Source organism: Stegodyphus dumicola, chromosome 11, assembly GCF_044657685.1.
Source record: "Stegodyphus dumicola isolate Sdum_Otavi_A_Nest chromosome 11, ASM4465768v1".
NCBI lineage: Eukaryota > Metazoa > Arthropoda > Arachnida > Araneae > Eresidae > Stegodyphus > Stegodyphus dumicola.
This window is the reverse complement of record NC_140778.1, coordinates 57,957,838-57,974,108: the sequence shown is the minus strand read 5'-3', so window position 1 is coordinate 57,974,108 and position 16,271 is coordinate 57,957,838. Positions and strand designations below refer to the sequence as shown.

General features: G+C 31.8%; 1 protein-coding gene across 1 annotated transcript in view; it reads left to right on the top strand.

The window, feature by feature from the left end:
- LOC118190335 (uncharacterized) overlaps positions 1–15,999 on the top strand; it is a 78,031-nt gene extending 62,032 nt beyond the window's left edge. Inside the window, exon 10 of the mRNA XM_085826292.1 lies at positions 9,481–15,999. Within this exon, the coding sequence (XP_085682418.1) occupies positions 9,481–10,366 (886 nt within the window). The 3' untranslated portion in view covers positions 10,367–15,999. The remainder of the gene's footprint in view (positions 1–9,480) is intronic.
- Positions 16,000–16,271: the final 272 nt, after the last annotated feature.

Below are 16,271 nucleotides of genomic sequence, written 5' to 3'. Positions count from 1 at the left end.
CGCAAAAGCCGAGACGAAAAGATATGGCTGTCCTCTAGGCGCTAGTGAACCGATAAACCCTCCAATCCTGGAGCAGTCGATTTCTGACAGGTGCTGGTAGGAGTTTTTCGTTTATAATAATATATTCGTAATACTCAAACGACCGATGTTCAGTTGCGATTTCTAAATGAAAATCGCGGTGACTTTACAATTATACACAATGCAGATGTTATTCATACCTGCTTTGTGTGCATGCGCTAGAATACTGATCATTAACTATTTGCACATCCCACCATGTAGTACTGTAGGCAAATTTGACATTTGTTGCATGCCACAATCATGGTATAGTAAGTTGAGCAGCTAGCAGTGTAATACCAATTTCAAGGAAGAAAGCAAAGTATGACAGTAGGGACTCAAATAGGTGGGAAATATAGTCCTCAAATATGTACTTTGTAGGTTATGTAATCATCAGATCCTGACTAAGGCAAGGGCATATGGGGCAGTTGCCCCAGGCCCCCACAGCACAGAAGGGCTCTTAATCGACTAGAAAGTTTATTACTAGAAAAATTTAAATATATCTAAAAAGTTCGTGTGTCTATTACTGAAGCAGTAAAGCATAGGAGGGTCCCAAAAAAGTTTTTGGTAAAGTCCCCATTTAGGCTAAGTCGGACACTGGCAATCATGCTTCTTATATCATTGCTTCTCATTTCAGTTTGACAACAGCTTGGATTTTTTTCTGAAATCATATACGGCACATTACATAAGTATTAGGACCAAGCAAAGGAAACAGTGTGATTTAATTAATGCCAAGGTGATCAAGAGTTACATAGCACTAATAATTTACTATTGAAATTTAGAGGTACCAAAAGATATAGCATTGATCAAGAAACCAAGCTGCAGTGTTCTCATATGCTAGCATCCTTACACCAAGAATTGTGTTCTTTCCTAATAAATAATGCTGTATGATACATGATATCTCTAAATATTTATTACAAATATTACTGTTATGTGTAAAAAATTTGAATATTTACGAAACACTGCCTTCGAAAAACTTAAATTACATACCAAGGTAATTTAAGTTTTTCGAAGTGTTTCATTTAACTTAAAGTGTGTAAGGGACATCTGCTAATGGAAGGGATGCTTTTGTGGAGGATTTTTGAGATACTGGCTTGTATTCATGTTACAATATTTTAGTTGGTTGTCAGGACGAAAAGGGGAAGTTCACTTTTTACCGAAGACTTCTACATATTTGTTAACATTCCAGGTTTCAATCGATTAGAATCTCCTGAGAAGTTAGAACAACTTCTATGAATTTAGGATAAATAGGAAAAAGTAGGAGGAAAAATAAACTTACTCAAAATTCTGAATTTTGAGTAAATTGAAAATTTGATTGAAATTTTCATTACAGCAGCCAAGGAAATTTGACTTATTAAGAAAAGTTAGTATCCATTTTTGATAAAAATTTTAAGGTATTTCTCCGACTTTCTTGGCATGCCTTCATGATGTAATGGTCTACACACTGGGCGCGTATTCCAGACGTCCGTGGTTGGATTCCCGGCGAGAGCATTGCTCATTTTTCATCTTTTCTGCTTCCAAAAAATACATAATGTCTCTAAAGTGGCGCTCAAACTAAAAGAGTGGTGGATGATGATTCTCCACACCCAGGATTTGGCGAGTGGGTCCCATAAAACCTCAGTCACCTTTTAAAAGGGGAAGTGTATAAGGTAATTCTCCCAGCTTCCTAGCATGCTTTCGTAGTGTAGTGGTCAGCACGCTGGGCACGTATTCCAGAGGTCCCTGTGAAGGCGTCGCTAATTTTTTACTTCTCCTGCATAAAAAAAAAAAAAAAAAAAAAAAACAATATCTCTACAGTGCCGCCTGAACTAAAAATGATGGTTGATGACGATTCTCCACCATCAGAATTTGGTGATTGGATCCCTTAATCCCCAGTGTCCTTTAAAAGGTGGAGTATACAACGTATTTCTCCCAGCTTCTTAGTGTGCCTTCGTGGTGTAGTGGTCTGCATGCTTGGCGGATATTCGAGAGGTCCGTGGTTCGATTCCCGGTGAGGGCATTGCTCATTTTTCATGTCTCCTGTTTTAAAATAACTTAATGCCTCTACAAACTCATCAGGGAAAGAGGAATTTAAATTATCACAAATTTTGAATTATCAAAGTTATGTTTGATTTATGAAGAAAAGTTAGTATCCATTTTTAAAACAACTCATCAGGGAAAGATATATCTAAATTTAAATTATCACAAATTTTGAATTAACAAAGTTCTATTGTCTTTTCAAACTATTAGATATTAGAAATAGTATTAGTAAGTCTGAATACTATTATCAGAAGCTCTATGCTAACAGGAATAATTTCATAACTTCATATCAGTGAAATCTCCCATCTGTTAGGTACAATTTTATCTTTATTTCCAACATTAGCAATGAGATTCATTACATTAAAAACAAGAATTTTTATTTTAAAAAAAGTTAAAAATTTCCATAATTTTTAAATATTAAATCTGAGAACTTGCATTGACAAATTATGTATGAATAAAAAATTCAGGATGTTTATTTCATTAACACATCATGATGCTAAGTTTTTTCCCCCCTTGAGAAAGTAAATAAAAATTCCATATTAAACATTTCTGAAATGTGAAAAAAATTAATAATATATACTATTGGATTAAAATTATAAATTTTTATTAAACATATTTCTGAAAATCTTTTAAGCATCATGCATATAGTTTATGTGAGAGAGCAGAAGCAAATAATGAGTAATGAAATAGCAATAACTAAATATCTACACAGTGAAATCTCTGCAAGAAGGGCATCCATGGCTTTTATCTTTCATGGAATCCATCATCTTATAGAGATATTTAAAAATAAATTCTGTGAAGATTGATTTATGATAATAGAAACATTACTCATTTTCAGGAAGTGGTTGCCCCAATGATTTCACTGTAACTGTTAAAAATGATCAATAATTATAAATAAGTAAGCAGTAAAATCAAAACTTCTAACCATTTCACAAACCACTGCATTTAATAATTGTTATTGACAACTTATGTTAGCACACAGTGATGAAATAGCACATATACATATATAAATAGTAAACTATTACATAAGTTATATTAAATGTAATGAAATCTCCCTAAGATAACCATATAATGATTCCTGATGATTTTTCAATTTCTGTTTCTTTTAATAGCTTTTAGATTGCTCAAACAAGAAAATAACTACATATTATTAATGCTCAATAATAAAGCTTTTTTATGTTCTCAGAATTACTGTTAACTTTCAGAAGTTTCCAAAATTGTTTTACCAAAGATTTTGTACAATAATAAAATTTCATATGTGTTATATGTTATACTTATTATAAGTAATGTACAGATCATAATTAAATAGCCAGATTAATTTTTCAAACTGCAGATTGGTATTTTTGCTTTCATTGAAAACATCAAAATGGATGTACGTCTAATAGTATGTGGATTTGTGCCTTTATGCAAACAAAAGCAAGCTCTTATGATATAAGTTGCATTTAAGAAATATATAACTTACAATCGTTACACAAAATACAATAAATATCAAACATCTTTAACATGACTCATCCTCGCCATTTTAGGTCAATACCATTTCTTACTGCTGGATAGAAATTTCTATTAAAATTTTATATGCTGGATATGAAGGTTTATATATTCAGGAAAAACATGACTATTGATTTGACCATTTGTCATTTTTTATGGAAATTTTTTTCTATGTAATTTCATTCCATAGTCTGTTTTGTTTTTAAAACAGTATTTTATTCCTTTATTATAAATAAAATGACAAAATAATCATATTTATCACAATATGGCTTATTTTAAATCCTTTTCTTTATTATTACTTATTTTTATTTTTCGCCTTTTGGGGGTTTCATTCTGTCCATCAGAATATATAAGTGAATAGTAAAAACTGATGTTGAGAGGATGAAGGATAATTGAATTTCTGTTAAATTATATTTAACAGTACATATCTAAAAAAATATAAATTTAATACAGATCTCCACTTTGCAAAAGGACAGCACTGCTGTAAAATCTTTAATAAGAAAAAATGGTAAAAAGTAATGAAGCAGCTAAGGTGAATTTATATAGAAAAACTAACCTTTATTAAAGGATATTATATAGAATCCTTTTTTTTTTTTAAAAAAGGACAGCTATTAAATCATCATTGGCATTTATTTCTGTATGGTTAGCTTCTGTGCTTGTGTTTCAGATGCTAATGTCTGAAATATTGACTCATACCTGATACTCTGAAGAAACTTATGGAAATGATTCACCACGAAAATTTTATCACAAATGAAATATGCTTAGGAATACACAGAGCTAAAATGTCTTACAACTAGTCCGAAGACAGTATGAGAATTATAATAATCTGCCTGGGGAAAATCTTAAAGCTGATAATGTAACCAAAGTCATAGGTAAGGTTTTCAGTGCCCAGCTGAAGTTTTCGCAACCCCTTTTGTTTGCTAAGAACAGAAAATATTTAATTTTAAAATTTAGTAACATCAGTTTGGCTCCCCTTGGGGGGGGGAAGCCAAGGGACATATGTCTACCCTCACTCCCCTCTAGCTATGCCCCAGGAGGTAACAATGAAAAGAATGTTACATGCAAACCACCATGCAAGGAGACCAATTGTCCTCCTTTGGTAGACTCTGTCCTTCTTTAAGAAGTGTCCTGCCGACTGTCTTCCTTTTCAATATTTTACAACTAATCTGTTTATCTCTGTATTAGTTAAAGATGCTGCTTCGAAATGTTACACGTCAATGGTCAGGTGATAGTGCAGTTCGAAAAAACATGATTATAAAATGCACAGACAGCACATTCTGGGCATATCAAAACATCACGCAGCCACACTTGTCATGCACCCTCACACTTTTGCGCACTTTACTTTGTTTATTTTAATGTGTCTATAATATTATAGTTCACATTTACATCTGATGCAAATACAAATTTCCTTTCACTGTATAATTATTATACTCTGAGTATAATAATTGTGACAATATACTTGCAGAAGACTTGAAAAATGCAGTATTTATAACAGTTTTATCTGAGGCATTAAATCATAATGAAACAAAATTGTATCCAATACTAGTAAGATATTATAATGTTAACAAGAGCACTCGCATAAAAATTTTTAATTTAAAGTCTATTGAGGGCGAAGAAATTTTGGTGAACCATCTATACAGAGTAATAAATAAAAACAATTTGAAATATAAAGTTGTTGCACTAACAGCAGATAATACAAATACAAATTTTGGTGGGAAAAGATGCAAAAGGAGTAAATAATGTCTATGAAAAATTACCAGATTTACTCTAAAAGAAAACACTAGGCATAGGTTGTAATACACATATTTTGTCAAATGCAATAAACATGGCATCATCTGCCATGCCAATTGATGTAGAAGTAATAATAACAACAATTTATTTGTATTTTAGTCGTTTTACGGTTCGTGTGACTGCTTTAAAAAAGTTTTGTGAAGACACAAATGTCCTGCTTTGTTCGCTTTTTGTCCTCTTTTTCATTGTAAAAAGAAAAGGGTCACCTTCATTAAATCATTTTCTTATAATATAAATGTTGTCCTTTTTTAAAATCATATCAATTTCTTAAGAAATAAAACATAAATAAAAGAAACAATCATATGATGACTACATAGATTATGTAGATAGAAGTACATGTATATTCGGTGTAAAAAAATGAGTCCATTGGAAACTGTAAAGGAGATGGCAGTGAAAATGTAAAGTGAGTTGTGAAATATCTGGTTGTGCAAGATATAGGAGACAGGTTGAAGACCACTTATTAATATCTAATTATTTGAATCTATAAGATCACTGTCTATAATTTAGGTGCCCAAATGGGTCAAAAAGTTAAAAATTTGTTACACCTTGACTAATGTTTAGGATAATATACCTAGCTGTTAAAATTGATATCTGCAGATACTTCCTTAAAATTGTTGGTTTCCTTGTTTTTCCTGTTACATCATAATTGGTCCTACTTTTCTGCAGGCATTATATGAAATAAATGTTGCACCATAATTCTGCTTTCCAACTTTCTTCATAAAAGTGAAAAGATGTAAAAAAGAACAACTTTTTAAACAGAAACAGTAAATTTTACATAAGCTGCAATAATAAGTGTAGTTAAATATAGTAATAAGCAATAAAATCTGTATCTAAAATTATCTAACATTCTCGCATTCAAAATTCCTTAGTTTTTAGTCATCTAAATTTTCTCAGTAATCTGCTGATTACGTCCTAATTTGTAAATAAAGATAAAACAATTGATATCTAAGACACTACTTAACAGTCTTACTTTTATTTTCAAAGAAAATATATCTATACTTTTTGCAAATATGCAGTTTTACGATTGTAAGGACAAATATTGTAGAAATCAACACGGAATCTCTGCATTGATGAACTCTGACATAATTGTTCATTATATATAAAAACAAATTCTGTTAACATGAAAATATATATGTGGACAAGTTTTTTTACATACACAATTCTTTTGACCTAAATATTTATTTTTGATTGATTTCAAAGGTTGCAATCATAAAAATTCCACATTCATTACATAATATATAAAAACAAGTATTTGAGAAAATGAACAATAATTGTCTTCCTTAAATCTTTTAGGGAAATATGTTTTTAATACAATGCAGGTTTCTTTTCATAATACAGTGGACATATTCAACAAAGAGTTAACAGAGCGTAATGTTCGGAAAAAACTTGCTTAGCAAAACAATCCATTATACAGTTTTTATAATATTTCAAAGATTACTCCACTTAACAATAAAACCGTAATATAATAAAACGTATCTCTCCATTAATTCAGTAATAAATAAGTAATAAGTATCTCTCCATTATATAGATAATAAAATATAACACAGATTTCAATCTGATTTCATAAATTTCATGCATTTTAAAAACTACTGCACACTCCAAATATTATATACATATATCCCACAAATATATATTTCTATTTGTGTATGTACGAAGAAATAATGCATGAGTAAAATCACATATCTAATGCATTTTTTGAGTAGACTGATTAGTTTTAATGCACGCGTATGTATAATGATAATCTTAAGTTCTTGCTACTATACTATAACACTAAAGAGAAGAGTCGTAAATATTTTGTAAAAACTTCCCCAAACTCATTCACATAGCAATTACAACATACGTAAAAGTATGATAACAAAAAATAACCAGTACGGCGATAAATAGCCAATTACAATAACCCTTCATTCGTCAATACCACTCGTGTGTCGAGAGTATTTGCCTTGAGGCCGGTAAATATCCGGGTAAGCCTCCTTCGTCGGGTCTCAGATATCAGACAGATTCTAACAGCACAAGCAACGAGGAAAACTAACTACAACAAATCAGTTCACTTCACTTGAGAGAAAAGTACAGAGTTTAGTTGCAGCACTGCTATACATGAAAACACAAACAGTGAACATTTAATTTAAAAGTTCGTTGCATGGTTGCTGCAGCTGGAAAAAAAAATGCAATAAACTTAGCTATTTGTTTATAATTCATGCTGTTTCTAATCGTAAAGTAATTTTAAACATTAGTAGCCAAGACCACAGTATCACATCTATTCAGCATTATCAAACACACTCACTACACACACAAACACACCTGTGAGACACTATTTATTGTAAATGAAGACAGCTTCTTCTCCTTTTAATTACACTCATGGACACAATCGTATTTTAGAATATTTTCCTTTTCTTTCTATAGGCCCTTTTTTCCCCCTCTATTATTTTTTTGGGCTATTCATTTTAAATTTTAATTTGTCCCATCTTTTCTTCCTAGCCTTTCAAACTCGTACAAAATGTACGAAGTTCCTTTTCACTCTCCTCTGAAATACCAAATTGCCCACCTTTCCTTGGCACCTAAGCTTGATTTTTCGCCCATCCGTACAGAAAGACTTAGCGGGTGCAAAACAAGCTGTCTGTCTGTCTGTCAACCACAATTCCAAAAATAAGAATATGCGGATGACGCGAAATAACTTTTGGCGAGAATGTTATTATATCTTCAATACAACGCAGAGAATTTCGTAACTCCTCTGATTTTTCCCCCTTTTCGCTCGTGAAAAGGTTCTGTCAACAACCGAATTCCTTCACCGATTTTATTAGTTGAATAATTACTGCAGTTATAGTTTTTTTAATAAAGGTGACTGTTTAAAACTATGATGTGAGCCTTTAATTAAAGTTTACTTCATGCTGAAGTGTGATTCATACTTTTAAAGCTTGAAAGCCGATTACTCTTTTCCGTGTAAGCTTTAACAGTTGTTACTAATTTTCTAATGTGACATGCAACTTCTTCAAGCTATAAATCATTGGCTAGCAACTGTAGAAAAATTTCAGGCCGCCGTAACGTAGCATATGTGACCCAGTTTTACAAATTCTTGTTTAAAGATGTTTATATGCTCGGGAAGGAAGTCGTATTTTTGTGAACTATAAGAAATTATTTTTCAGTGGAACATTATTGGAAATCAAGGCACTGAAATATCAAGCAGCTGATACGTCACAGGAATAATTTGTGTTGATTCTTTTATGAAGAAAACCGCATATTTACGATATTTACGTGAAACATGAAATGCTAAAGTAAACAATCTTAGAACTAATTTTACCGAAATTTCTGTTAAGCAACCCGTTTTACATTCCGTCAGAGGATGAAATTTATCACAAGATATGTAGCAAGTTATATTAAGAATGTCATTCATCAATATAGTGCAGAAATTGCATGTTCTAGGAGGAGGAGGATCTATGTTCGTGTTTTGAAATTACATGTTGTGGGTTAGGTAATATTTAAGACTGCACAGAATAATATTTAGTGAAACATTATTGGAAATCAAGGTATTCAAATATCAAGCAGCTGATACGTAACATGAATAATTTGTGTTGATTCTTTTATAAAGAAAGACACTTGTATTTACATGAGACATGAAGTGCTAGGGCGAACCATTTTAGAACTACTTTTACCGAAATTTCTCTTAAGCAGTCCATTTTACATCCCTTCAGAGGAGGAAATTCATCATAAAATATGTAGCAAGTTATGTTATATTAAAAATGTTAGTTACAGTTATCAATATAGTACAGAAATTGAATGTTCTAGAAGGGGGATGTTCTATGTTTGTTCTGAAATTACATTTTCTAGGTTCATGTTTTATTACAAGGTAATAAATCATTTTCAAGAGGTAATATTTAAAACAGCATGTGCATATCCATACTGAACACAAAGCCCATTTGTATGATTTCATTTAGTCGAAAAAGTATTTTAAAGATGCATATGCTGATTCACATTGGATAAAAATGTGAATTAGCATCTTATGTGTGAGATATGTAGACTTTTAGTTAAAAGATTAATTCAGACAATCATCTGCTTATTCACGTAGGAGAAAAGCATCATGTATGTGAAGTATTTAAGAAATCATTAAGTCAAAAGTTCATTCAAAAATCATTAAGTCATGTATGTGCTTACTCACGCAGAAGAGAAATCTTATATATGTGAAATATGTAAGAAGACATTTTGCCGGGAGAGTAATTTAAACAAGCATATGCTTACTCACACAAGAAAGAAATCTTATATGTGTAATGTGTGTAAGAAGTCCTTTAATCACAAGTCTACTTTAGACAACCATATACTTATTCACACAGGAGAGAAACCTCATGTGTGTGAAGTATGTAAGAAGTCCTTTAGTCAGAAGTGTACTTTAAACAGCCATATGTTTATTCACACAGGAGAGAAACCTTATATGTGTGATGTATGTAAGAAATCCTTTAGTCAAAAGTCTACTTTAAACTGCCATATGTTTAGTCACACAGGAGAGAAACCTCATGTGTGTGAAGTATGTGAGAAGTCATTTAGTCAGAAGGGTGCTTTAAAGAGCCATATGCTTATTCACACAGGAGAGAAACCTTACGTGTGTGAAGTATGTAGGAAGTCCTTCGCTGTGAAGTCTAGGCTAAGCTGCCATATGTTTATTCACACAGGAGAGAAACCTCATGTGTGTGAAGTATGTAAGAAGTTCTTTAATCTGAAGAGTAGTTTAAACAGCCATATGCTTATTCACACAGGAGAGAAGCCTCATGTGTGTGAAGTATGTAAGAAGTCATTTAGTCAGAAGTGTGCTTTAAACAGCCATATGCTTATTCACACAGGAGAGAAACCTCATGTGTGTGAAGTATGTAAGAAGTCATTTAAACACAAGTACGATTTAAACAAGCATATGCTTATTCACACAGGAGAGAAACCATATGTCTGTGAAATATGCAAGAAGTCATTTACTCAAAAGAGTAATTTAAACACTCATGCGCGTATTCACAGAGGAGAGAATACTTGTGTGTAAGGTATGGAAAGGTTCATTTTTAATAAAGGATTATTAAGGTATGCGTTCCAACAGAAGAGAGAAAACTGTCACGTATGTAAGAATTCATTTGGACAGCAGAGTATTTTGAAAAATATGTGTTGACCTAAACCAGAAGAGAAGACTTCTATCTTTTGAGATTTTAAATAAGTGTCAACATTTATATATCAGTGTAGTAAAGATTTGTGTACGCATCAAAGAAACCTCATTTTTTGCTGTCAAGTCATTTGAATTGAATGACAACCATTGTCAGTATTAAATGGTAAGAAAATTCTTGGTAATAAAAGATCTATTTAACGGCATAATTTTAGGTTCAAAGGTATACCGTATGCTGACGCTGTGGCGAAGTTTTTGAATTGCGATTTGAGAAAAATAAATCATAATTTAATTTTTCTTTCTCTAAAGCAAAAAAATACATTCATGCAAATTATATTATTTTTAACTAATGATGACTTGAAACTGCATTTGATTATCTATTCTGTCCTAAAGAGTCTAAAGCTGCTTATACCGACCTCGATTGAAAAGTCTTGTATTGTTGCTCTTATTCAGAGTCTGCCATGATGTGTTATGTGTTTCTTCCTACTTTTCCAAAATTTTAATTTTTCACACTGGATGTAACTTTCCACAGATTTTTGTATCACTCATATTTAGTGTTACATCTGTTACCTACCAAAATGCACTGTGGTGATCTATGCTTGTTACCACTTTGACATACTTCTGAGATGCAATTCTGGAGCAGTGCTAAATGTTTCATCTCGTGTGTGTATTGTAACTTGTATGTTCTTTGTGTTAAAAACGTTTCCGAGTTTAACCATCAAAGCTATTAAATTAATGATAATCTTTTAGTTGTAATCAAATAATATACAGTACAAAGTCCGTAATCCGCACTCGTCGGAACTTCGGCGATTACGGATTAAGGGCTTTTCTAGATTATAGATCATCAATTTAACCCTTTGACGTGTGCAATATTATTTTTATAATTTTTTTAACTAAAATTTCTAGAAATTGAATATTATGATCCTAGAGACAAATAATATATGGATTTAAAAAAATCTACTCTTGCCCATTGTTCTGCGGGGAATGGTCGCACTGTGAAACCACCGCACATCTAGAATTTTGAAACTTACTGATGTAGTAGAGGGAAAAAACTCACCATTTTCTCCGCGTGTTTCCAATAAAACAGATTTTAAAAAAATGTATGTAAGAATTGCATTATATGTAATTTTTTTACATTATTTTATAAAGTAAATCGTCAGAAAAAATTTAAAAATAAACATTTATGTAATTTCTCTATAGGAGAGAAAATATAAGGATATTTGGATAAATGGATTAAAAAAATAAAATAAGGATAAAAAAGAATGCAGTGTTTTTTATTTCAAAGAAAAAAAGATTTTGTGACACTGTTCAAATCATGTTTTGTCTCTTTGGTTCATGCATAGACCCACATTGCACGTTTCGCACATACGTCTTGTTCTATGAGGTTTCTTCCTTGTGCTAGAAAATGTACACTGCCTGGATTTAAATTTCACTGGTATATGTCCAGCGTTATTTCATTTCTTTTCATCTGGCACATGAAATTTTTGGTTTTTTATGTTAATGGGGGGGGGGGCTTTGTCTTTTTTGCTTTGTATGGATCGTTCGTTTCTCATTCATACATGTTTTATTCGTACTTCGTCCCAAAATATTCAGAAAATATTTTTTATTTAAATAAAACTTTTATGCAATTTCTATTTTTAATTATAGCAAAGTATATTTACATTAAATTTAAACCACAGGAAATAATGTATAAAATCACAATACTAGCATGGGGAGCAAGTGTATTGATGTCATAGAAAAGTATTTGGAAAAGAAACACCTTTTTACTGGGCAGGTGCATGTAATTGTTTAGTAATAAAATAACTCTGTGGTTTCAAAGCCCTTGATCTATATCCGGGTAAAAATAAACATTTCTATTTGAAAAGCAACCAAACGCCAGTGATTTCAAGGCGCGACCACCGATTCTCTAGAGGATTTAAGCATTGTGACACAATGCTTTAGAGGCGCAGTGGTCGTGCCCTGAAACCACATAGCAAATGCCAGACATATAGAGGTTTTTTTTTATATATGCATTTTAATTACTGCAATTTTTTATTGTTTATGATAGAAATCATCATGTTCGATGACTAACTTTTGAAATTTAAAGTTGTTTATATTAATAAAAGGAAGTTATTTTCTCTCATAGAAAATGAATTTTAAAAGGCATCTGATCTGAAGTATTAATACCTAAAACATATATGATTCTACAGTCATTTTGTGTTATTTAGATGTAAATGATCAGTAATCAATTCATTTTCACTCAAAAATTTCGGAAAAAGAGGAGAAAAAAAATTTGGAAAATGGTGGTTTCAAGGCGCGACCACTGCACGTCAAAGGGTTAAATCTGGTAAGATGGCATGCAGAAATTATACAATTAAAAATATGAAACCGTAATTTATGAAATAAAGAGCAAGTATAATCTAAAGGGTATCAAAATTTACAAAAAAAAAAAAAAAAAAAAAAAAAAAGCTTAATATTTATTTGTTTACTTTATTAAACATTTCTTTCAGTGTAAACTGTTTAAGTTGCTTCATTTTTTGTGTTAAACGTGCATGCGTAACATGAAACATGCAGGCGTAAACGCATTACACGCATGCATAAGTTTGTGGCTTTGAAGTCCAGATTATAGATCATTCCGGATAATGGACATCCGGGACTTTGTCCTGTATTAGGTGATTTGTTTATTGTGATGAAATACTAAAGACCTGCAGGTAAATTACATACCGTAATTTCCGGAAGAAAGGCCGCATCAGCGTAAACGCTGCACTCAAGAAAAATGGCAGGAAAAAAATTAAAATTACACAGAAACGCCGCATCAGCGTAAACGCCGCAATAGATTAAATTGCGCGTGACATCGTTGTGGGCCATATAGATGCAAAAACTCAACCTAAGTCCTGATATATGACATACCAGTTAAATTTTTAATAATGAACTATAAATAATATTTTTAATTATCGATGTATTGTTTTTTAAAAGATTTACAAGTCTTAAGCTTGCATTCTGTTGTGTTAAATATATTCTCTTCATCTTAAATCTTCTGAAGTTTAAATAGATAAACACGGATTATAAAGGTAAATTGTCTATTTGCCGTCTATCAGCAAACCGAAAAAACTGTCTAATATTTCCCTGTAAGTAACTGTAGACACTAAGGCAATCCACCTTAGATATTTTTGGAACTTCCAAATGTAAGCAAACATATAGTCCACTGCCATTGCATTCCTCAGAAAATCATTCTAACTCCCCTACTCCCCGATGAAAATAATAGAATCGCCTCTTTCATAGGCTGCCGTTTTGGGATGTAGACGCTAGTCGTAAAAACTGTCCAACAAGTACTTGTACCCAAAGTGATGGGATCTGTATCTGGCAGAATGCCAAGAAAAATCCATTCATGCTGAAGGGGAAACACGTCAGAGTTCGTTATTGCGAGGCAGGTGGAGTCGTGTCCGCCTTTGAAAAAAATTGCAGAAAAGGCAGGTATTTCAGGGTACATATTGCCAGAAAGGATCAGTTTCTTCAGTGTTGTAAATTTCTTTTGGAGATGATTTTTCGCTATTAACGAGTTTGGTGAATTCATCTGCAAATAGCTCAGTATCAGCTGAAGCACTTTCACCAGAAAGTTTTAGTCATTTTTATTTCACCCAAATATTTTAATTGCCTTATACCATGGCAATTTTTAAATTTGGTTAACTAATCTGTCAAATTCGTGCTTTCAGCTTTAAGTGAATTTCTTCATTAAATATTTTATCTTGAATCATTAGCATTGGACCCGTCGATGCTCGCTGCAAGGATGCAGTGAGCATTGACGGGTCCTGCAAGGATGCTCAGAAAGGTCCTGCAAGGATGCTAAAAGGCCTGCTCGCTGCAAGGATGTCTTTCAGTCATCACTTTATCGTCACTTTTAGTATAACAAATAATTGTTCCCTTATTCATTGTGAATGGAGTGTCAGAATCCACATAAAATTCAAAAATTTCCTTTTTCTGTTTTCTCAAGTCATATACAGTTGTCTTTCCAATGCTCCTCACATAATTTTGAGACATATATACCTTTATCCATTTTTTGCAGCAATTCGACTTTTTCTTAAATGGACTTCGAAACATGCTTTCACTTCGTAGATTCTATTGCAGCTCCAGAAATAGAAATTCTTTTTGACATAATTGAAAGTTCAAACTCATGTGAAACTCTTAAAACTGAAAGTTTAACTTATGAATGTTTTAACTGTTAATACTTTCATATTATTATTCCAATTTTATAAAAATTGCTGTAATATGAAAGTAATACTGTAATAATAACAGCCTGCAAAAAGTAATTAACTGGTTGAAATCAGAAAGGTAAGGAACAGAGCAATGTAGTATATTAACTGAAATGCAGTATATAAAGTGAATTTTACCAATATATAACAAGCTTTCAACAAGTACAGTCAAAAGTCGTTAATCTGGATACCTATAATCCGGAATGATCTATAATCCGGACCTCAAAGCTACAAACTTTCTGCGCATACGTGAATGCATAGTGCGTTTACGCATGAGCATAGGCGTTTACGCATGCGTGTAATACTTTTACGCATGCGCATAATACGTTTACGCATGAGTGTTTATTGTATAACGGACGGTATAAGCTAAGCTAAAATTATCTAAATATCTATTTTAGTTAATGTTGCAGATTGCGTTGTTCCTTAATCTTCGAATTGGATCCAGCTTACTATTTTTTGCAGACTGCTATAGCAATTTTATAAAAGTAAGCTTGAACTTTCGATTATGTCAAAGAATTTCCGATGCTGGAGCTGCCAAAGGATCTACAAAGCAAAAGTATGTTGTCCATCAAACAAAAAGTGAAATTGCTGCAAAAAAGGGATAAAGACATATCCTTTGTTTCTCTAACCATTCCGAAATCTGTTTATCAATTTCATGCTGCTCTCTTTTGACTGTACTTATGTTAAAATGTTTAAGTCAAGTTCTGAAATAATTGAATAAAACAAAAGAGGTGCATACAAATATTTATATGAACATCTTGTACATACTATACTTTACAAGACAATAATATAAGTGATTTATTTATCATTCTAATCTAACAGTTTGTTTCTAAACTGATAAGAATATGTACTAAATACAAGAAGTAACATTTGAGGGAGTTACATACACATGTTATACTACTACCTTATAACGTTATTATTTGCAAGCCAGCTTACTGAAAGGAACACGTGGGCGAGTTTTTGAGTGAATATATTGTTACTTATATAATGGAAGAATGTGCATATCAAAAGTGTGTTTTAAGTGATGTATTTGCATTGTTTCCAGAGTAACACTATTTTAGAGTTTCCTGTTGAAAATCAAAATATCAACATAATTATTTTTATACCCTGCTTGAAAACTGCTAATGAGCAGTGGAATTTTATATTATAACTAATGATGTTTAACAAAATGGCATGTATTTGATGAATATTCTGAATTATCATTGTAATGAACAATTGCATTGCAATTGGTGAACTTTCCAATAAGTTTACCATATTGTAAAATTAAATAATAAATGTATATATATGCTCCTTATGGATATTTTTTTGAGTTTCAAAGAATTTGTTTTTGATAAAAAATTTATCGTATAGCAGCCTTTCCAGTAATTTGTACTGTGACTACACGTTGATCAGGAATGAAAGTTTGCACAAATGAATTATTCCATAATAATTATCAAGCTGTATTTATTCTTAGCAATATTAGCTATTTTAGTTTTTGTCAACCAGTGACTGTCAAGATAATATAATGAAACACCAGTAGTCTAATTCACGTACCAAGTTCCATTAAATATATTTGCTGAATA